The 24369-nt window shown below is 42.0% G+C and overlaps 1 protein-coding gene across 4 annotated transcripts in view; it reads left to right on the plus strand.

The window, feature by feature from the left end:
- The window catches only part of LOC144684774 (anoctamin-9-like), a 178775-nt gene that overhangs the window by 150158 nt on the left and 4248 nt on the right, over positions 1-24369 (plus strand). For all 4 annotated transcript variants that reach the window (XM_078548979.1, XM_078548978.1, XM_078548981.1 and 1 more), the window contains 8 exons: positions 865-922; positions 2689-2786; positions 5321-5463; positions 10955-11107; positions 17801-17948; positions 18966-19082; positions 20512-20605; positions 20824-20936. In XM_078548979.1, the coding sequence (XP_078405105.1) occupies positions 865-922; positions 2689-2786; positions 5321-5463; positions 10955-11107; positions 17801-17948; positions 18966-19082; positions 20512-20605; positions 20824-20936 (924 nt within the window). The remainder of the gene's footprint in view (positions 1-864; positions 923-2688; positions 2787-5320; positions 5464-10954; positions 11108-17800; positions 17949-18965; positions 19083-20511; positions 20606-20823; positions 20937-24369) is intronic.

Consider the following 24369-nt stretch of genomic DNA (forward strand, 5'->3'; position numbering starts at 1 on the left):
GGGATTTAGGTGTTCTAGTACGAGTCACAAAAAATGAGTATGCAAGCACAGCAAGTAATTAAGATGTCTAATGGAATGCTATCCTTTATTATGAGAGGGAATGAACATAAAATTAAGGATGTTATGCTTCAGTTATACAGGGCATTGGTGAGACTGGACCTCGAATACTGTGTGCAGTTTTGGTCTCCCTATTTAAGGAAGGATGTAAATGCATTGGAGGCGATTCAAAGGAGGTTTACTAGATTGATATCTGGAATGAGTGGGTTGTCTTACGAGGAAAGGTTGGACAGACAGGGCTCGTTTCCACTGGAGTTTAGAAGAGTGAGGGATGATTTGATTGAAGTATACAAGATCCTGAACAGCCTTGACAAGGTGGATGTCGAAAGGATGTTTTCTCTTGTGGGTGAGTCCAGAACTAAGGTGCACTGTTTTAAAATTAGGGGTCGCCCTTTTAGGAAAGAGCTGAGGAGAAATTTTTTCTGAGGGTTGTGCGACTTTGGAATTTTCTGCCTCAGAAGGTGGTGGAGGCGGGGTCATTGAATATTTTTAAGATAAATAGATTCTTGTAAGGTAAGGGAATCAAAGGTTACCGGGGTTAGATGGGAATGTGGAAATCGAAACAGAAGCAGATCAGCCATGATCTTATTGAATGGCAGAGCCCGCTCGAGGGGCCGATTGGTTTACTCCTGTTCCTATTTCTTATGTTCTTATGTATGTTGTGCAGTGGTCATGCACAATATGCCGAAGGTGTTGTGGGAATGCATTATACAGTGAGTGTGCAATGGAAATGCAATAAGGAGTGTGAATTAGTACTACACAACATGATGAACCTTCACTGCAGTAACTGATTTGTTTCTCTGCTAGGATTAATGGCCACCCAAGAAATTATGTGAGAATAGCAGGATGGTGGCGACTGGAGGAGGTGAGTTGTAATTTGCTGATTTTCATTTTTTTCACAAAAACTTGAGACATGTGACATGTAGTAACCATGACTTCTGCTAGGATCTATAAATCTCTGTGAAAGAGACATATTAGCTTTGATTTTCCTCTTTATATCACTCAATTTTCATCTGGTATTTCATCATGCAGGAGTAGGAAATAGAGCAATAATCTGCGGTGTTGGATTCTCACCCATTTTCTCACTTGTCTAATTTTCCACTGTTACTTCTAGCCTGCAGATAGGTTTCCATGGAATGGGATGATGTATTTAATTGAGATGATTGTGTCATACACTCTGTTTACCATCATTATCTGTGAAAGGGGCAGTTCTCTTCAAAAGGCCTCTGTACAATTACTTGAGAATCCCTAATAAGAACATAAGAATTAGGAGCAGGAGTAGGCAATTCAGCTCCTCGAGCCTGCCCCGCCATTCAATACGATCATGGCTGATCTCATTTCGGCCTCAACTCCAATTTCCTGCCCTCTCCGCATAACCCTTCAACCCGTTACTAATTAAAAATCTGTCTATCTCCTCCTTAAATTTATTCAGCGTCCCGGCATCCACTGCACTCTGAGGTAGTGAATTCCGCAGATTCATGACCTTGGAGAAAAGTAATTCCTCCTCATCTCCGATTTAAATCTACCACCCCTTAACCTAAAGCTATGGCCTCTTGTTCTAGAATGCCCCACAAGGGGAAACATCCGCTCCACGTCTACTTTGTCTATCCCCTTTAGCATCTTATATACCTCAATTAGATCTCCTCTCATCCTTCTAAACTCTAGCGAGTATAGGCCTAAACTGCTCAATCTCTCCTCATAAGACAAGCCCTGCATCTCTGGAATCAATCTAGTGAACGTATAATGGAAACTAAGACTGCCCTTGGGCTTCTGCTCCAGATCAGCCTGAAGCTATCACATGCCAAAAGGTGTAATGCAGTGCTGCAAAGCCTTCCATCATGGTTGTGTTACAGATGCTCAAAGTGTACTCTTCCAATCAACCTTCCATCAGTTGCACATTGTTGGAGAGCATTCCTAGTGCCTGTGAATGTGCTAGCTGCTCTGTAAACTTCCTTCTTTTAAAAACAGGACTATTAAGGTTAGCTCTCTAGGCTTTTCAGCAGTGGGGGCAAAGTCTCCTGACTCCCTAGAAAACAATGTCTTCCTCCTTATGGTTCATCCCCAGCTTCTCCTGCACACTTGGGCTCTTGCATCAGCCTATGCCCACCCCTCCGGCTTGCTGCCTAGCTTTGTAAAATCTATTTGTTCTATTTGATGTAACAGGGTTCCAGGTTAGTGGGCTTTGTTCTTGAAGTGCTACAATCCTTGTTGTCATGGTGCTCCAACAGTGGTAGGGAATTTCAGGATTTTGTTCCTGAAGTAATAAATGAATGGTAGTATATATCCAAATCAGGTATGCATTGGAACTAACAGTGTTCCCATGGTATTCATGCTCTTATCCTTCTCAGTGGCAAAGATCATGGGGGTGGAAGGTTTTGTCAAATTAAGTTTGGTGGATGGCTACACTGTGCAACTAGTAGAAGTGATGAGTATTGTGTTGAGTGGTAGGGTACCAATGAATTGGATTGCTTTATCATGGATGGTGCTGAATTTCTTGAGTTTTTGTTGTAACTACAACCAGGGACATAGTTTCCATAAATCCCTGCTTGGAGAAATTGTGCACTTAATACACACTCCCTTTGCAAACAACCTGATGAATGGAGACAGTGATTTCTTTTTTTGCCTTTCTAGTGCCATCCAAGTGGCTGCATGATGGACCTCTTCATCCAAATGGCCATTGTAATGATACTGAAACAAATACTAAGCAGCTGTGTGCAGTATGCTGTACCGTAAGTTAGCTTCACTAGAATTAAACCTATTTAACTTACAAACTTCCAGAAATACAGGATAGCACTGGGGCCAAGTTGTGTACATCCTGAGAGGATATGATACTGGGCACTCAATTGTACAGTATCCTGATATTCTGTGCCATTGGACATCCAGCCCTACAATATAAAATATATCATACTGTGACATCCTGCATCACTGGGTATCATTTATATAATAAAACTTGAACCTTATTATGTTACTTCAGAAAGTTTCCTACTTTGAAGTGTAGCATTATGTTGGCACAATGCTTATATTCTGACACCATGTGCCATTGATCATCTAGTCCTACAATAGGTTACATTGGGTTCCATTGAGACTTGTTTACATAGGTTGTATTCTGACCATGTGTAAAATTACCAGGTTAGCTGTGCAGAAATTTGCCCCTTTCTGCTTCTCTTGGAGGCAATGACAACCTATTGTAATAGGATAAATATTATGGATTGAAGTTCTAAGTCATCGAAAGGACAGTGAACTTCAATTACGTAATACTAATATAAGAAATTTTAAACTTTGGCTGCTATCTTTCCTGCATGAAAGCAATGAGGATAATATTTGAATGTGGAATAATGAGGCTTTGCCTGTTCTTTATTTGGTATTAATTTTAATGACTTTGTGCAAAATCCATCACATCCAAAAATCAGTTGGTGGCATAACTCAGTCCTCCTTAAAAACATTATATATTGCAATTAATTTTATGTTCACCAAGGCGAAGACAATAAGGGAATGAATATTTTCCCATTTTGGGCAATGAGTATCAAGGTTAAGCACTCCCAGGTCAACATCAGAGGTTAGATGTACTGTAAAGTTCCCTCTAGACTTCCCAACCATGTAGCAAAACTGTAACCAGTACATCTGCTGTCTCTGAGTGAGATTGTCAATTCACTGAGTTTGTTTTGAATCAAAGGCAGTTTTTTTGCTGTGGACCAATCTCCACTAAGAATGAAATGGATTATGGCACAAACCCATTTCACTTAGAACCCACAGGATTGCGTCAGAAATACCAATTGCATTTACTCTGAATTAACACCTTGATGTTAAATGTGACTGTTCCCATGGGCCAAGTTCTCATCTCCAAATAGAGGTGTGAATCAGGTCCGAAACAATTAACTTAGTTTAATTTTGATGGAAAACAATTTTCCTCTGCCTTCCCAAATCCACACTTTTTTGTGTGACCATTTTGTGGACGGCAAAGCCTTGGCTGCAAAACGCAGATGCACCCATTGTGAGCACCACAGGAAAATTGTATTTCCTCCCGCAAAATATTTTTGTGTGCTGGTCTGGGTTTTGGAAGCCCTAGTTCGTGACCACTGGGGGAAGCTTTCTGAGGAATTGGTAACATTCTGAAAGACAAGTGTAAAATGTTTTGACACCTTCAAATGTCACTATTAGATGCTGTATTGTACTATAAACATGTTTTTAATGCAGCAATTCATCATATTGATCTGTCCTGCAAAGATAAATTGACCCTTACATTGACCACTGTAGTGCAAATGTTGTTATGCGTATTAGTACCTTTTCCAATGAAGGAAGTGTCCTAATGCATTATAAATGTAAAAACCAAAATAGCCTGTCAATCTCTACTTCACATTTTGTGTTGTGATTTAAATCAACTGACAGCTCTGGCTGTCAAAAAAAAGGTCTGTTTTTGAAAGTTGGAAAAAATCTCTGCAATTGCTCTTCTCCATTGGTTGACAGGACTCTGCTTTGAAATGGAATTGGAACACCTTCTGTTCTGGCAGTTTCAGGCAATGTAGTTGGATGGTTTTGTTAGATAGTTGTAGCCATTATGAATGCTTAGCTGGGTTTCAAAAGCCGATAAGAAACGATTTAAACTTAAGAGACTAGTAATAGAATATGCCTTTATGGTTTCTTTTTTTAAATAAACCCAATAGGTACTTGAAGGATTACAACTTTTTTTGTTCTGAACTAGTTTTTTCCCCAGTATCAAAGATAGTGTGTTTGATTTCAGGGTTTTATTAGATTGTTAGAGGTTTATTTTTTTTCCCCAATGATTTTAAAATAATTCCCGCTGCTACTGAATGACTCCTGAGTCTATACATAGTGCAAACTAGGTGATTGGCTATGAAGGATACATAGGGGCATGGAGGTATGGCATGGGTGAGGGGGCACGGGTTGGCCAACCTGAGGGGGCATGGAAAACCTGACGAAACATGTGCTGGCATGGGGAGTGGGATGAGGATTAGGGGGCTTTTAAATGATATTGTGAGCTCGGCTTTTGTGTTGGACAACTGAGGTGGGCCTTCTCACCAGCCTGCCACTGCACCCATACTCCTCATGAGCTCCATCGTGGTTTACGTGATGCATCGTGAACCCAACACCTGTGTTAAAAGACAAAAAGCCTAGACAAAGTCACACATGGATAGGGTGTGCATTTCAGAAGGTGCAAGAAAGGGCAGGTCAGCTTTTTCCCCCGAGTCCACAGGACAATCCATCCTCATGTTCCTATTTAATTTTAATTATGAATGCTTTACAGATCTCTGAAATATCAATGGAAAAAATATCACAAAAAAAATCACGAGGATGATGTGAAGGATACAGTAACAAAACATTGGGTCAAAAACTACAACCTGAACTATGTCAACTCCTTTAGTTTATTCAATGAGTTTTTGGAAATGGGTATGTCTTTTGCTATACTTAAATACATTCCTTTGTTCACTATAACCTCTCACTCAGGAAGTTTAGGGCTTTAATGAGTTCTCGCCCCAAATTGTAATATAGAACTCAGTCATTTACTCACTTAGAATATTCCTCAAAAGTCGATTTATTTATTTTCTGACTTACTTCTTGATACTACACTATTATTAATTTTGAATATTGCTGAAAAAAGAGACACTTTTGTTGAAGCTTTTTGTCTTGCACATATCAAAACAATTCGCAAGAAAATACCAATGGATTGAACTTCTAAGTCATCAAGAGGACGGTGAACTTACATAGAAACATAGAAAATAGGAGCAGGAGTAGGCCATTCGGCCCTTCGAGCCTGCTCCGCCATTCATTATGATCATGGCTGATCATCCAACTCAATAGCCTGCTCCCGCTTTCTCCCCATATCCTTGGATCCGTTTGGCCCCAAGAGCTATATCTAACTCCTTCTTGAAAATATACAATGTTTTGGCCTCAACTACTTTCTGTGATAACGAATTCCACAGGCTCACCATTCTCTGGGTGAAGAAATTTCTCCTCATTTCAGTCCTAATTGGTCTACCCCGTATCCTCAGACTGTGGCCCCTGGTTCTGGGCTCCTGCACCATCGAGAACATCCTTCCTGCATCTATCCTGTCTAGTCCTGTTACAATTTTATAGGTTTCTATGAGATCCCCCCTTGTTCTTCTGAACTCCAGCGAATATAATCCTAACCGACTCAATCTCTCCTCATATGTTAGTCCCGCCATCCCAGGAATCAGTCTGATAAATCTTTGCTGCATTCCCTCTATAGCAAGAACATCCTTCCTCGAGTAAGGAGACCAAAACTGCACACAACATTCCAAGTGTGGTCTCACCAAGGCCCTGTATAATTGCAGCAAGACATCCCTGCTCCTGTACTTGAATCCACTCGCTATTAAGGCCAACATACCATTTGCCTTCAGCGACTGGTGTACGAGGACACCGAGGTCTCGTTGCACATTCCCCTCTCTCAATTTATAGCCAATCAGATAATAATCTCCCTTCCTGTTTTTGCTACCAAAGTGGATAACCTCACATTTACCCAAATTATATTGCATTTGCCATGCATTTGCCCACTCATTCAACTTGTCCAAATCACCCTGAAGCAGCTCTGCATCCTCCTCACAGCTCACCCTCCCACCCAGCTTTATGTCATCTGCAAATTTGGAGATATTACATTTAGCTCCCTCATCTAAATCATTAATATATATTGTGAGTAGCTGGCCTATAATTTCGTTTTCTCTCTACCTCCCTTTTTAACTAGTGGGGTTACATTAGCTACCCTCCAATCTGTAGGAACTGTTCCAGGGTCTATAGAATCTCGGAAGATGACTACCAATACATCCCTATTTCTAGGGTCACTTTCTTAAGTACTCTGGGATGTAGATTATCAGGCCCCGGGGATTTATCGGCCTTCAATCCCATCAATTTCCCCAACACTATTTCCCTACTAATACTGATTTCTTTCAGTTCCTCTCACTAAACCCTATGTTCCCCAACATTTCTGGTATGTTATTTGTGTCCTCCCTTGTGAAGACAGAACCAAAGTATGTATTTAGTTAGTCAGCCATTTCTTTGTTCCCCATAATAAATTCTCCTGTTTTCACACTGTAAGGGACCTACATTTGTCTTCACCAATCTTTTTCTTTTCACATAACAATAGAAACTTTTAGTCAGTTTTTATGTTCTCTGCAAGCTTACTCTCGTACTCTATTTTTTCCTTCTTAATCAATCCCTTGGTCCTCCTTTGCTGAATTCTAAAGTGCTCCCAATCCTCAGGTCTGTTGTTTTTTCTGGCCAATTTGTATGCCTCTTCCTTGGATCTAATACTATCTCTAATTTCCCTTGTAAGCCATGGTTTGGCCACCTTTCCTATTTTACTTTTGTGCCAGACAGGAATAAACAATTGTTGCAGTTCACTCATGCGCTCTTTGAATGTTTGTCATTGCCTATCCACCATCATCCCTTTAAGTAATGTTTCCCAATCCATCATAGCCAACTCGTGTCTCATGCCATCGTAGTTTCCTTTATTAAGATTCAGGACCCTAGTCTCAGAATCAACTACGTCACTCTCCATCTTGATGAAGAATTCTATCATATTATGGTCGCTCATCCCCAAGGGGCCTTGCACAACTAGATTGCCAATTATTCCTTTCTCATTACACAATACCCAGTCTAGGATGGCCTGTTCTCTATTTGGTTCCTCAATGTATTGGTCCAGAAAACCATCCCGTATACACTCCAGGAATTCCTCATCTATGGTATTGTTACTAATTTGATTTGCCCAATTTATATGCAGGTTAAAGTCACCCATAATTACAGATGTTCCTTTATTGCATGCGCCTCTAATTTCCTGTTTAATGCCATTCCCAACATCACCACTACAGTTTGGGGGTCTATATTCAACCCCCACTAACGTTTTTTGCCCCTTAGTGTTTCTCAGCTCTACCCATACAGATTCCACATCGTCGGAGATAATATCTTTCCTCACTATTGTGTTAATTTCCTCTTTAACAAGCTGAATACCCCTGGATGTTCAGTTCCCTGGTCACCCTGCAGCCATGTCTCCGTAATCCTGACTATATCATACCTGTTTACATCTATTTGTGCGGTTAATTCATCCACTTTATTGCGAATGCTCCTTGCATTAAGGCACATAGCCTTAAGGCTTGTCTTTTTAACATTACTTGTCCCGTTCCCATTATTTTTCACTGAGGCACTGTTTGATTCTTGCCCTTGATTTCTCTGCCTATCACTTTTCTTATTCCCCTTTCCGTCTTTTGTTCTTGTCCTTGATTCCCCCTCCTCTGACTCCTTGCATAGTTTCCCATCCCTCTGCCATTTTAGTTTAAACCCTCCCCAACCACTCTAGCAAATATTCCCCCTAGGACGTCAGTCCTAGTCCTGCCCTGGTGTAACCCATCCAGTTTGTGCTGGTCCCACCTCCCCATGTCCTAGGAATCTGAAACCCTCCCCCTCACACCATCTCTTCAGCCACGTATTCATCTGATATATCCTGCTATTTCTACTCTGACTAGCACATGGCACTGGTAGTAATCCTGAGATCACTACCTTTGAGGTCCTACTTTTCAACTTACTTCCTAACTCCCTATATTCTCCTTTTAGGACCTCATCCCTTTTTTAACCTATGTCGTTTGTATCAATGTGTACCATGACCACAGGCTGTTCACCCTCCCCCTTCAGAATGTCCTGAGACATCCTTGACCCTAGCACCAGGGAGGCAACATACCATCCTGGAATCTGGTTTGCGGCCAAAGAAACGCCTATCTATTCCCCTTCCAATTGAATCTCCTATAACTATTGCATTCCCACACTTTTTACTCCTACCCTGTGCAGCCGAGCCAACCATGGTGCAATGAATTTGGCTGTTGCTGCTTTCCCCCCAACAGTATCCAAAGCGGTATATCTGTTTTGCAACAATTCAATTACGTAATACTAGTATAAGAACTTTTAAACTTTGGCTGCTATCTTTCCTGCATGAAAGCAATGAGGATAATATTTGAATGTGGAATAATTAGGCTTTGCCTGTTCTTTATTTGGTATTAATTTTAATGACTTTGTGCAAAATCCATCACATCCAAAAGCCAGTTGGTGGCATAAGTCAATTCTCATTAAAAAATTGTATTTTGCAATTAATTTTATGTTCATCAAGGCAAAGACAATAAGTGAATGAACATTTTCCCATTTTGGGCAATGAGTGTCAAGGTTAAGCACTCCCAGGTTAACATCAGAGGTTAGATGTACTGTAAAGCTCCCTCTAGACTTCTCATCCATGGAGCAAAACTGTAACCAGTAAATCTGCTGTCTATGGTTCCTCTGAGTGAGACTGTCATTGAGTTTGTTTGAATCAAGGACAGTTTTTTGCTGTGGACCAATCTCCACTAAGAATGAAATGGATTATGGCACAAGTTCATTTCACTTGCGAATTGTCCTGATGAGTACAAGACAAAAAGCTTCAACAAAAAATGGTTTTTTTTTCAGCAATACTCAAGTTCTGTACTACCAAATTATTATTTTTTAAAAAATAATGTTATTATTTTACGATTTGGTTTTACCAATATTCATAAGAAACATGGATGTGAGACTGTTACATAAAGAAAAATATGAATGCAAAGTATGTTTGTGCATGTAGAGTGTAAGGATATAGATTTACTTAAATTGCAGAAAGGGAAAAAACTGCAAGTTATATGACAATGGTTTTAGGAGAAAGAATGAGTTTTTTTCCCCCAATTGGATCCTGAAAAGACAGGCTTTTATTGAGTATGGTTCCAGACCATAGGAATTGTTAACCCTACAGTATCTCTTCCAAATGGGCAAGTAAGGCAGCAAAAACGAATATCAGGGCATGCAAGAAGATCCATAGGATAAAGTTGAAGAAAGTGACACCGACAGACCACTGAGCATTAAGAGAGCTCACACGTGGAGCACTGTGTAACTTTGGTTATCATATACTTAATGAAAGATGTAGAAGCAGTGGAAAGGGTTGAGAGAAGCTAACGAGAATAATCCCAGGTTTTAGATTACTGAGCTTCGAACGAAAATGGAGGAAACAGAATCTATTCTCATTCAAAAAAGATAGCAAGGAGATGATTCATGTTTTTAAAAGAATCCGGAAACTGATATTGTGGATGTGGAAATAATTTGTGCAAAGTCAGAACTGAAGAATTAAAGGATATAATTCTAAATTTGAATGGCCACAAGTTAAACTCAGCAAATTGAAAAGCATACTGGCATCCGATGCACTTGATGTTGACTGTTGAAGGTTTCGGAGGTAATTAAATCAATTTTTGATATAGCAGAGTAGAGAAATATAGGTAAAAACAAAATACTGCGGATGCTGGAAATCTGAAATAAAAACATAGAATGTTGGAAAAACTTAGCAGGTCTGAAAACATCTGTGGAAAGAGGAAACAGAATTAACGTTTTGAGTCCGTATGACGAAGGCTCTGAAGAAGGGTCATACAGACTCGAAACGTTAGCTCTGTTTCTCTCTCCACAGATGCTGTCAGAGCTGCTGAGTTTTTCCAGAGAAATATAGATATAGGGCTAATGAAGGAAAAATGAATGAGCCAGGGCTTTGGTTATGGTCACTATCCAATGACCCCTGCTAGAAAGTTGGTGTTAAGTAACACCAGGGTTAAACTTGATTGTGATGCCGTTATTATAAAACAGCTTACACTGAGTTGATGTATGGAAAATGGCCACTCGAATGAGGTATTGGAGGGTTTTGAGTTCCCATGGAGTTCTACTGCAGCAATGTTCTGGAGAGTTGGTTATAAAAATAGAGGTCATATTTGAATGTGTGGAAACTCAAAATATCAACTGAAAATCCAAGCCACCAAATTCATTGTTTCTTCACTCAGTGCAGGCATTTATTCCAGTAGTTGTTGCGCCTATGTTATCAATATCTTTTGCCTTTCAGCCATTCAATATGGTTTCACCACAATATTCGTTGCAGCCTTCCCGCTGGCTCCGTTACTTGCTTGCCTGAATAATCTATTTGAAATTCGACTGGATGCCAGAAAGATGCTTGTGCTTCAAAGGCGGCCAATACCACGAAAAGCAAAAGATATTGGTAAGGTTCCAACTAACAATCTTTGTTTTGCTGCGTGGAATTGAGGGAACTATATTCATGTGTATCCATGACAGTCATATACAATGCAATGAGAAAAGTTTGAGATGAAAAGTATGAGTGAGCAATGTGCTTTATTATCAGTGATACGTAATGCCATTCTTACTTGTGGTCAGATGCTCAAGCTAATTTCAGACCACCCCCTCTGAATAGCCCTAAACCTCTAACGAATTAACGGCAGATCTGAAGGGTGCAGTTCCAAGGAGCAATGCCACTGCAGCCCTGATGACTCCTAGCACATACTTGACATTGGTACTTCTGGGATTTTATATCAGAAGTCATAGCCAACATTGAATATGCCTGCTTAAATATAGTATGGCATATTCAGTATTAGTATCTATAATATCTTATGTTGCACGTTAATGCCGTGGCAACACTGGGTGCAAGTATATTTCTAACAGCGGTTGGAAATCTCTTTAAAGTTTAAATCTCTCCCTCCAAAACTACAATTGATTGCAAATGTTGCAAATTAAAAATTTTGACCAAAGATTTAATTCATTGCTGTCAGCAAAGGTTTTTTGACCTCGTGGCTTGGCAGCACAGTGTTAAGCATGCCTTACTAGCACACTTGTAAACAGAGACTGAGCTTGGCATGTAATTTGATACAACAATGGATACTTTTAAAAAAAATTCATTTATGGGATGTGGGTAATCCTGGCTAGGCAAGCATTTATTGCCCATCCCAAATTGCCCTTGAGAAGGTGGCGGTGAGCTGCCTTCTTGAGCCGTTGCAGTCCATGTGCTGTAGGAACATCCCTTTAGGAAGGGAGTTCCAGGATTTTGATCCAGCGACAATGAAAGAACGGCGCTATATTTCCAAGTCAGGATGATGAGTGGCTTGGAGGGGAACTCCAAGGTGGTGGTGTTCCCATGTATCTGCTGCCCTTGTCCTTCCAGATGCTAGTGGGTTTGGAAGGTGGTACATACTGCTGCTACTGTGCATCGGTGGTGGAGGGTGGGAATATTTGTGGAAGGGGTGCCAATCAAGTGGGCTGCTTTGTCCTGGATGGTTTCTTGATTGTGGGAGCTACACTCATCTAGGCTAGGGGAGAGTGTGAGAGGAGGACCCGAGCCAGGCAGTCAGCAGCACCTAAAGGAGAGCAGAGGCGCTATAAAAGCAGCGCGAGAAGTGGTGAGAGCTCGAGAGCAGAGGTGACTGAGAGAGTTCAGTGGGGAGGGAGGTGGTGCTCCTTTCCTTTTCTATCTTTCCTCAGAAAGAAGCAGAGGCCTCGGTAAGTAGGACCTGGTGAGTAAATTTGAAAAGTGTCATATTTTTAAACAAGTAGCTATACTTGGATTTAACTGAGAAGCGCCAGGAATAAGGGAAATTTGGGGCCAATATAATAAAGTAATATAAATAATCTAAAGTAGAATGAAGTTAACATAAGGGAAGTAGAGCTAAGACATGGCAGGGCAGCTCAGTCAAGTGGAATGCATGTCCTGTAATATGTGCAAAAAAGTCACAGATGCTACCGGTGTCCTAAACGACCTCATGTGCAGGAAGTGCTGCCAACTGCAGAAACTTGAGTTCCGGATTTCATAGCTCAAGCGGTGGCTGGAGTCATTGTGCATCCGCGAGGCTGAGAGCTATGTGGATAGCGCGTACAAAGAGGTGGTCACTCCGCAGCTTAAGACCCTGGAGACAGAGAGGGAATGTGTGACCACCAGGCAGTCCAAGTGAAGTAGGCAGGTACAAGACCATAAGACATAAGAGTAGAAATTAGACCATTCGGCCCATCGAGTCTGCTCCGCCATTCAATCATGGCTGATAAGTTTCTCAACCCCATTCTCCCGCCTTCTCCCCGTAACCTTTGATCCCCTTACCAATCAAGAACCTATCTATCTCGGTCTTAAATACACTCAATGACCTGGCCTCCACAGCCTTCTGTGGCAATGAATTCCATAGATTTACCACTCTCTGGCTAAAGAAGTTTCTCCTCATCTCTGTTATCCCTTTACTCTGAGGCAGTGCCCTCGGGTCCTAGTCTCTCCTACTAATGGAAACATCTTCCCCACGTCCACTCTATCCAGGCCTTTCAGTATTCTGTAAGTTTCAATCAGATTCCCCCTCATCCTTCTAAATTCCATCGAGTATAGACCCAGAGTCCTCAAATGTTCCTCATATGTTAAGCCTTTCATTCCTGGGATCATTCTCGTGAACCTCCTCTGGACCCTCTCCAGGGCCAGCACATTAAGAAGTAGGCAGCTAGTGTAGGAGTCCCCTGGGGTCTCGCTCACAAATCGTTTTTCCATTTTTGAAGCTGGTGAGGGTGCTGGTTCTTCAGAGGAGTGCAGTCAGAGCAAAGTTTGTAGCACCACGAGCGACTTGGCTGTACAGGAAGGGAGGAAGAAGAAAGGAAGAGCAATAGTGGTAATGGATTCATTGGTTAGGGGAAGACACAGGCATTTCTGTGGCCATAGACGTGACTCCAAGATGGTATGTTGCCTCCCTGATGCCAGGGTCAAGGATGTCACAGAGCGGCTGCAGGACATTCTTCTGGGGAGGATGAACAGCCAGAGGTCATGGTCCACATTGGTACCAATGACTTAGGTAGGAAGGGGGATGTGGTCCTGCAATCAGAATTTAGGGAGCTAGGTAGAAAATTAGCAAGCAGAACCTCAAATGCAGTAATCTCCGGATTACTCCCAGTGCCAAGTGCCAATGAGTACAGAAATAGGAGGATAAGGCATATGAATGTGTGGCTGGAAAGATGGTGCACGAGGGAGGGCTTTAGATTCCTGGGACAGTGGGACTGGATCTGGGGAAAATTGCACCTGTACTAGCCGGACGGGCTGCACCTGAACAAAGCTGGGACTGTGTTCCTTGCGGGGTGTTTTGCTAGTGCTGTTGTGAGGGCTTTAAATTAACTTGGCAGGGGTGTGGGAACTAAGAGAAAATATTAGAGAGGAATACCAGGGTGCACAAAATACTGGGAGGGACAGATCGCACAAATATGGAGAATAGTAACTTAATATTTGGGGTGAGGGAGAAAGTAACAAAATCTAAATCAAGGTTACTATGCATTTATGTGAATACACTGAGTATAGTAAGTAAGATTGGGGAGTTACGGGTGCAGATTGCCATGTGGAAATATGATGTTGTGGCGATAACAGAGACCTGGCTCAATGAAGGGCAGAACTGGGTGTTAAATATTTCCAGGTACAAGGTGTTCAGAAAAGATAATAAAGGAAAGAAAGGAGGAGATTTGGTTAAGGAGAGAATTGCAGTGCTGGAGAAAGAGGATGTCCCAGAGGGTTCAAGGACAGAATCAATTTGGCTAGAGCTAAGGAACAAAAAGGGTGCAATTACATGGCTCGATGTAGTCTATAGACCACCAACTAGTGAGAAGGACATAGAAGAACAAAGCTGCAGGAAAATTGCAGAGAGATGCAAGCATTATGAAGTAGTTATAATGGGTGACTTTAATTACCCGAATGTAGACTGGGACAATGATAGTGTAAAGGGCGGAGAGGGGCAAAAGTTCCTAGATTGTGTTCAAGAAAATTTTTTACAGCAGTATGTGCCCAATCCAACGAGAAAAGATGCACTGTTGGACCTGGTTCTTGGAAATGAGGTGAGCCAAGAAGAGCAAGTGTCAGTGGGGGAACATAAAGGAGATAATGATCATTGTATTGTACGTTTTAGGGTGATGATAGAAAAGGATGATAGGCAATCCAGAGTAAGAATAATTAACTGGACGAGAGCCAATTTCGATGGGGCAACAATGGAGCTAGGCCAGGTAGACTGGAATGAAAGATTGGTGGGAAAAGCTGTAGCTGAACAATCAGCTACCTTCAAAAAAGAATTGGTTTGAGCACAGTCAAAGTATTTTCCATCAAAAGGGAAAGGTAGGGCAAACAAATCCAGAGCGCTCTGTATGAAAAAGGAGATTGAAATTAAGATAAAGAAGAAAAAGTGCGCTTATGACAGGTGTCAGGTAGAAAATACAATTGAGAACCAAGAGAAATACCGAAGGTTCAGAGAGGAAGTGAAAAAGCATACTAGAGAAGCGAACAGAATGGGGAATCCCAAAGTCTTCTATCGGCATATAAATAGTAAAAGGGTGGTAAAAGGAGGAGTAGGGGCGATTAGGGACCTAAAAGGGAACTTACACATTTACACAGGGACAAAGGGGCCATAGGTGAGGTATTAAATGAATACTTTGCATCCATCTTTACCAAGGAGGTAGATGCCACCCAGGCCACAGTGACAGACGAGGAAACTCTGTCACTAGAAGGGTTCAAAATTGATAAGGAGGAACTGTTGAATAGACTGTCAGTACTTAAAGTTGACAAGGCACCAGGACGGGACAAGATACATCCAAGGACATAGGAGGAAGTGAGTAGAAAGTGCAGCAGCACTGGCCGTAATTTTTCAGTCTTCCCTAGACTCAGGGGAGGTGCCAGAGGACTGGAGAATTGCAAACATTATGCCCTTGTACAAAAAATGTTGTAAGGATTAGCTCAGCAATTAGGCGGGGGGAACGGGAAAAAAGATCGAAATAAGCTAAAAGGTGGGGATAAAACAATGAATGGAAATAAATTTTAAAAATAATAATAGAAAATGGTGGGAAAAAATATAGACATATAAAATTTTAAAAATAAATACAGAAAAAAGGGGATCAAAAAGGGGTGAGGATGGGGGAGAGAGTTCATGATCTGAAGTTGTTGAACTCAATGTTAAGTCTGGAAGGCTGTAAAGTGTCTAATCGGAAGATGAGGTGCTGTTCCTCCAGTTTGCGTTGAGCTTCACTGGAACAATGCAGCAAGTCAAGGATGGACATGTGGACGTGAGAGCAGGGTGGTGTGTTGAAATGGCAAGCAACAGGAAGGTCTGGGTCATGCTTGTGGACAGACCGAAGGTGTTCTACAAAGTGGTCACCCAGTCTGCGTTTGGTCTCTCCAATGTAGAGACCACCACATTGGGAGCAGCGAATGCAGTAGACCAAATTGAGGGAAGTGCAAGTGAAGTGCTGCTTCACTTGAAAGGAGTGTTTGGGCCGTTGGATGGTGAGGAGCGGGGAAGTAAAGGGGTAGGTGTTGCACCTTCTGCGATTGCATGGGAAGGTGCCGTGGGAGGGGTTGAGGTGTAGGGGGTGATGGAGGAGTGGACCAGGGTGTCCCGGAGGGAACGGTCCCTATGGAATGCTGACAGGGGGGGTGAAGGAAAGATGTGTTTGTGGTGGCATCATGTTGGAGTTGGCGGAAATGGAGGTTAAAGATGATCCTTTGAATGCGGAGGCTGGTGGGGTGAAAAGTGAGGACAAGGGAGACCCTATCATGGTTCTGGGAGGGAGAGGAAGGTCTGAGGGCAGAGGTGCGGTAGATGGGTCGGACACGGTTGAGAGCCCTGTCAACCACCATGGGTGGGGAAACCTTGGTTAAGGAAGAAGGAAGACATGTCAGAAACACTGTTCTGGAAACTCCACTTAATTCTTTGCTATCAATCTCCCCCCTTACTTTATTCCATCCTCTGCTCTCTTCCCAGTTTTTTTACATTTAAGCTGCTTATATTTCTTGTGGATCCTTTGCCACCTCCTTATTTACTCTTTCCACGAGGACACAGGTAGAGTCCCTTCTATTGGCACAGGTCCTTCCTGCTGAAGAACTGGTGCAAGTGTCCCATGAAAAAGAACCCCTCCACACCAAACATCAAGCCACGTATTAATTCTCCCCATCTGTCTGCTTGTCTGCTTCTATGTCAAGATGCATGTGGTTTAGGCAATAATCTAGACATTATTAATTTTGAGGCCTTGCTTTTTAATTTAGAGCCCGACAGCAGATACTCTTTGTTCCAATATGGACCATGACAACTGGATTTACTCCCTCCCTTTCCAAGTTCCTCTCCAGCCACCGTGAAGTATCCCTTACCCTGGCACCGAGTAGGTAACACACCCATCAGGATTCTCATTTTTGGCTGCAGGGGATGCTATTTAGCTCCCTAATTATAGAGTCCCCTGCTACTACCACACTTCTATTCTGTTATTTACTCCTCTTGGACAGCCTTCCAAACCATGCTGCTTGGGCTTCATTGTGGCTATCCTCCCTGCAGTCATTCTCCTTGTCCTCACAGATAGTGAGTTCATGGTACCTATTATAGACATCATATGGACAGGACCAATGTCTGTGGGCCTTTCTTCTTAACTGTCCTAAATCCCCGCTACCTGGCTCCCTAACAGTCATACCTTCCCTTTACTGAACCTTTGTCTTCTGGGGTGTGACTGTATTCTGGATAAAGCTGCCTAGAAGTTGTACCCCTCCCATATGTCCTAGGAGTGCTTAAAACTTGCCCTCCATCTCAATGATTCTGAGCTGGAGAAAATTGAAATAGAATTGCCTCCTGCAGATGTGTCTGATTGGGAAACATAAAACATGAAACATAATCCACTCTGCCATATCTTAGACTAGCCTTTATTTAATTGTTTAATTAATTTACATTTTTATACTACAATTATTTGTAGTTATATTAATTAGTTTGATTCGTTAAGCTATAAATTTAATACAGCTCTTTATAAATTCCAGGTCCTAATTTTAAACCACTGCTCTAGTTTAGAAGGGTGAAAAATCTTAATACTCACCAACCAGTTCATTGACCCTGTGGTAGCAAAAAAAGAGATTGGTGTGTCTGTGTTCCAGGGATATGGGTACGGCTGCTGGAAGCAGTTGGCGTGTTGGCTGTCATTGGTAATGGATTGGTGATCTCGATCACTTCAGATTTCATTCCTCGATTGGTTTACAAGTATGGATATGGACCATGTGCAGGTGGAAATAGTTCAAATGATAAGTGAGTATGAAACACTAATTACAAAAACTTTGTGGCATATATTGTGATCTTTGTGCCAATCAGTTGTAAAGGAACAGAATGAGGGCATATTTATATATCTCTGTTGAAGCTTAATGTTAAAACTACAATCTTGTTGAATACATATATTATGGGTGATTTTATGAGCCAGGTCTAGGATTCAAAAACCAATTTTGATTGCCCAAATACACACAGGGGGCAGGATTTTCAGCTCAGCGTTCAGGCGTGCGCCCGACATGCTCGAGTGTGAAATAGTGCGCAATGATGTCAGGCAAGGGTTCTGACATTATTGTGCACTTGTGCGATATTTCGGTCGGCGGGCGCACCCAAGATGCAGCAGCATGCCCACCGACAATTAACAGGCCTATTAAGGTCTTTAAAGCTCTAACTGAGATTGATTTTTCGCTATCTTATCCATGAGTGGGATGAGGTTTCCACAATTAAATGAAAAATTAATATAAATTTTTGAACAGAAATTTTATTCTGTTCATGTTATTGTGCGTTAGTCCCATGTCGGGACATTTTTTTCATGTGTTCAAGATCTTTATCTTTTATTTTAAAATTGTTCAGCTCCCTGCCTTCAGGGATCCCAGTGCTCCCACCCGCCGTGCCTGCCTGCGACCCAAAAATCCTGCCCATGGTGGCATCAGACAGTTGTTGATACTGAAAATGCATTCTCCCCTTGCCCAAGACCTTATTGGAAACCGATTCCTTCCACTGAAGCAGATACAGGCAGTGGAAAATCTGAGGAAATTCGAGGGAATTGGACAGTTTTGATGTGCAGTTCCCCTCAGCATTCTTAGCTTTCCATGAAACATGGATACGTCATTTTAAATGCATGCATTGAAAAAAATTATGTATGAATACAGACTACTGATCTTTGGGGCAAAAATGTCTAGGTGAATATATACTGCACTGATACTCAACACTATACCTGTGTGCTAATATTGCTTCTTTCAAATGTTAACTGCACTGTTGATCTATTTGTTTACCTTGCAGCTGTTTGATGGGGTATGTTAATAGTAGCCTCTCTGTGTTCTATGTGGAAAATTTCCAGCAGACGCTTCCGAAGGACAATGGGTCAATGTCACTGGGATTCCAAGTAACCTATTGCAGGTATAATATTGTCAATCCTTTTTATCTCTTTCTATATCAACATTCATTAGAATTCTTGTCCTCTTTTTGCTACTCTCTTTCCTTCTCTTCTAAAACTACAGACATATGCCACATATGGGCGAAGTGCTGGTAAATGGGATTAGGTAAGTAGGTCAGGTGTCTCTAACGTGTCAGTGCAGACTCGATGGGCCGAAGGGCCTCTTCTGCACTGTGTGATCCTGGTCCACTCCTCCATCACCCCCTACTCCTCAACCCCCACCTATGGCACCTCCCCATGCCCACGCAGAAGATGCAACACCTGCCCCTTCACTTCCTCTCTCCTCACCGTCCAAGGGCCCAAACACTCCTTTCAAGTGAAGCAGCATTTCACTTGCATTTCCCCTAACTTAGTCTACTGCATTCGTTGCTCCCAATGCGGTCTCCTCTACATTGGAGAGACCAAACGCAAACTGGGCGACCGCTTTGCAGAACACCTGCGGTCTGTCCGCAAGAAAGACCCAAACCTCCCTGTCGCTTTCCATTTTAACACTCCACCCTGCTCTCTTGCCCACATGTCTGTCCTTGGCTTGCTGCATTGTTCCAGTGAAGCCCAACGCAAACTGGAGGAACAGCACCTCATCTTCCGACTAGGCACTTTACAGCCTTCCAGGCTGAATATTGAATTCAACAACTTTAGATCTTAAACTCCCTTCCCCCATCCCCACCCCATTTCTTCCCCCTCCCTTTTGTTTTTTTCAATAATTTATATAGATTTTTCTTTTCCCACCTACTTCCAATATTTTTAAATCTACAACTAATACCTTGTCAGTCTTTCCACCCCACCCCCACTAGAGCTGTACCTTGAGTGTCCTGCCATCCATTCTTAATTAGCACATTTTCTTAGACAATATCACCACCTTCAACACCTCTTTGATCCTTTTGTCTGTGACATCTTTTGATTATCTGCTCCTATCACTGCTTGCTTGTCCCTACAACCACCCCACCCTCAACTTCTCTCCCCCCGCCCCCCACCTTAAACCAGCTTATATTTCACCCCTCTCCTAACTATACTCAGTTCTGTTGAAGGGTCATGTGGACTCGAAACGTCAACTCTTTTCTTCTCCACCGATGCTGCCAGACCGGCTGAGTTTTTCCAGTTAATTCTGTTTTTGTTTTGGATTTCCAGCATCCGCAGTAGTTTTTTGTTTTAATCCAATAGTGGCCGTCTGCCTCAACTGGAGGCCCAGGTACAGTCTATAGCCTGGACACCTGAAGATCTAAGAAATTTTGTAAGTTTTTAATCCATGGGCTGACAGGAGTTGTTGACAGGTGCAATCTCAGTGCAATGGCCAGGATTCTTGGGCCAATGTTTTTCTGTACATTTATTTGACACTACTAACTGCTTTGGCTCACAAGTTTTGTGTTTGCTTATACTGTGTCTCCTGCTCAGGTATCGTGATTACAGAACTGTTGGTGAATATGAGCATACAGTCCAGTTTTGGCATATTTTTGCTGCCCGTTTGGCCTTTCTGGTTTTATTTGAGGTAAATGTACTTTTTTTTCTCTGTAAAGTTACACAGAAACAAATTGTGAAAACCTCTGGATCATATGGTGCTTATACACAGTACTATTGCTTTGCATGAGCTAAATACAATTTGAAGGTTTAAATATTATTGGATATCATAAAGTTGTTGAAGTGAGGTAATTTGCTGTACAAGAATAAAACTGCTAGATCAAACAATTATTTTCATTTCTGTTTCAGAACGTTGTTGTTTGCATCAAGTACATTGTAGCTTGGTTTGTTCCTGATGTGCCAGTCTCAGTAAGAAACCAGAATCTTGAGAAAACATTTCAGCGATTACAGGCAGAACTGAAGTAAGTTTGTGCTACATTGATACTATACCCAAATACATGGATATTGTTTGAAACAATGTATAACTTTAAGTTTAATTTATATTTATGTGTTAAGAAAGGTGGAACATGACTTTAGTTTCATTTAGATTTTTTTTGTGGACATGGTGGCGGGAAGTCTCAAGGGCCTAACAAAAAGGTTGTTTTCTGGATTTTTTTTGTATGCATGGATTTTTAATGAGGTTTTACAACCCTTTAAGCGATGAGATGTGTTATAAAGGGGTTAGAGGTTTAGTAAATTTGGGAAAAAAATACAAGGTAGAAAAAGCTGTGCTGTTGCTTAGTGACAGGATCCAGTGACACACAGACACAGAGAAAGACAGAAAAGAAGTTCAGAGTGTGTATGTCAGACAGTGAAGATAGGAGTTGTAAACTCTCTGATAAGAATTGCTGCAAGGCTGTTGGGGGACTGAGTTTAGGAAACTCGTGTTTGCTCTGCAGTTGAAGTAATAGTGAGCATAGAGTGCAGTTTTTGGATGTCTCAGGGAGAGATACCAGTTGGGGAAAAAGCATCTAATGAATGCTCATAAATCCAACAGAAGAAAACCATTTACAACTGGGCCAGCCCAAGCAAGAAGCCTTGGTGTTAAGATAGTGGTAAATCTTCATTGGGTTGTGTGTCTGTAAGGCTATTGTTGGGATAAAAGGAATGGTGTGAGTTTGAATCATTTTCTTGCGTTTGTATCGAAATCTTTCCAACCCTTTTATCTACTGTAATATAGTTCATTCTCTTGTGGTTAATAAATGTTTTATTCTTTATGTTAAAAAAAAAACAAAGTTAGGATCTGTCAAGCCAGGTTTTAGTCCGGGATCTGACTTGTCCAGTATCAACATCAGCTGGGATCGTAACAAAGTGGGGCTCTTGTGGGATGAAAAATCTTTGGATTTAAGTGGGATCTGTGAATCCTTAAAGAAACAAGTACGTAAAGGACTGTGTATAGGAACAGGATTTGCTGTGAAGTATTTTATACTGGTTGGAACTCAAAAATGGCTTTGACTGTTGCTAAGATTTTTCTGGGTGTGGAAAATGTTAAGTGGATTATTTGAAATCCTTGACTAAGGCTATGCGAAGAGAATTAGCAGATAAATTTAAAGTAGGAATAAAAGGAAGATCTTAAAAGGATGATATGAGTAAAATAATCACCCAGCATTTAGATTTAAAAGAAATCTGAAACAGGAGTATCACAGCTAGAGTTAGCAAAAATTCTGTTGTAAATGAAGCAACTTGAAATAGAAAAAGAAATGAACAGCTTGAAACAGAGATAGAGAAAAGCAGAACCTTTAACTTGAAGAAGGGTAGGAACTGACAAAACTTGAGTTGGAGAAAAAGGAAAGAGCAAAAGAAAAAGAAATGGAAATGCGAAAGCATAAGTTTGAGTTTCAAAGAGAGAACGAAGTCAGACAGCATGACTTGGCAAGAGAAAAACTTAGCATAGGGGAAGAAAGAAGAGATAGAAGTTCAGAGGATGACTCTGATTCTGAGAATTTTGATTTAGCTAAAAATCTTAATTTAGTGCCTAAATTTACAGAGGATGGAGTTGAAAGATATTTCACCTCTTTTGAAAAGATGCTTGGGCCTTAATGTTACAGAATGCCCTGATAGGTACAGCTATGAATGTGTATACTAGTCTGTCAGAAGAGCAATCTGCAGACTGTGAAGTGGTTAAAAGGGAAATACTCAATGCTCATGGGCTTGTCCCTGAAGCTTATCAATTAAAGTTTAGGACCATAAGAAAGAAACTTCATCAGGCGTTCAGAGGGGAGGCGGTGGCATAGTGGTATTTTTACTGGACCAGTAATCCAGAGACGCAGATCTCAACATCGACTCTGGACCCCGTGAAGTCTCATAGCATCAGGTCAAACATTGGACCCCCTGCTGATTACCACTTACTGCCTCACTTCAGCTGATGAATCAGTACTCTTCCATGTTGAACACCGTTTAGAGGAAGCACTGAGGGTGGCGAGGGCGCTGAATGTACTCTGAGTGGGGGACTTCAATGTCCATCACCAACAGTGGCTTGGTAGCTACTGACTGAACTAGACTGCCAGCTGCTAGACTGGGTCTGTGTCAGGTGGTGAGGGAACCAACAAGAGGGAAAAACATACTTCACCTCATCCTCATCAACCTGCCTACCACAGATGCATCTGTCCATTATAATATCGGTAGGAGTTTTTGGATGTGCGCTTGCATGCAAGGCTATGAGCCTAGTGCTGGAAAACGGGATTAGAATAGTTAGGTGCTTGTTTAACTGGCGCAGACTTGATGGGCTGAAAGGCCTTTTTCTGTGCTTTAGACCTCTATGAGTGACCACTGCGCAGTTCTTGTGGAGACAAAGTCCCATCTTCACTTTGAGGATACCCTCCATCATGTGTGGCACTACCACTGTGCTAAATGGGATAGATTTCGAACAGATCTAGCAACTGCTGAAGCTACACACAGGACTACTTGTGTGCCAAACAGCATAAGCAGCAAGTGATAGACGGAACTATGCGATTCCACAACCAATGGATCAAATCTAAGACTGCAGTCCTGCTACATCCAGTCGTGAATGGTAGTGGACAATTCAACAACTCACTGGATGAGGAGGCTCCACAAATATCCCCACCCTCAATGATGGGGGAGCCCAGCACATCAGTGCAAAAGATAAGGCTGAAGCATTTGCAAAATTCTTCAGCCAGAAGTGCTGAGTGTATGATCCACCTTGGCCTCGTCCGGTGGTCCCAAGCATCACAGATGCCAGTCTTCAGCCAATTCGATTCACTCCACGTGTTATCTAGAAATGGCTGAAGGCACTGGATACTGCAAAGGCTATGGGCCCTGTCAATATTCCGGCAATAGTACTGAAGACTTGTGCTCCAGAACTTGCCGCACCCTGAGCCAAGCTGCTCCAGTAAAGCTACAACACTGGCATCTATCTGGAAATGTGGATAATTGCCCAGGTATGTCCTGTACACAAAAAGCAGTACAAGACCAATCCAGTCAAATACCGACTTATCGGTCGATTCTTGATCATCAGTAAAGTAATGGAAGGGTCAACAACAGTGCTATCAAGTGGCACTTGCTTAGCAATAACCTGCTCGCTGCGCTCAGTTTGGGTTCCATCGGGGCCACTCAGCTTCTGACCTCATTACAGCCTAGGTTCAAACATGGAAAAAGAGCTGAACTCTAAAGGTGAGGTGAGAGTGACTGCCCTTGGCCGAGTGTGGCATCAAGGAGCCCTAGCAAAACTGGAGTCAATGGGAATCAGGGGTAAACTACTCCCCTGGTTGGATTCATACCTAGCACAAAGGTAGATGGTTGTGGTTGTTGGAGGTCAATCATCTCAATTCCAGGACATCACTGCAGGAGTTCCTCAGGGCAGTGACCTAGGTCCAACCATCTTCAGCTGCTTCATCA

This window comes from Cetorhinus maximus, chromosome 9 (assembly GCF_964194155.1).
Source record: "Cetorhinus maximus chromosome 9, sCetMax3.hap1.1, whole genome shotgun sequence".
Taxonomy (NCBI): Eukaryota; Metazoa; Chordata; class Chondrichthyes; order Lamniformes; family Cetorhinidae; genus Cetorhinus; species Cetorhinus maximus.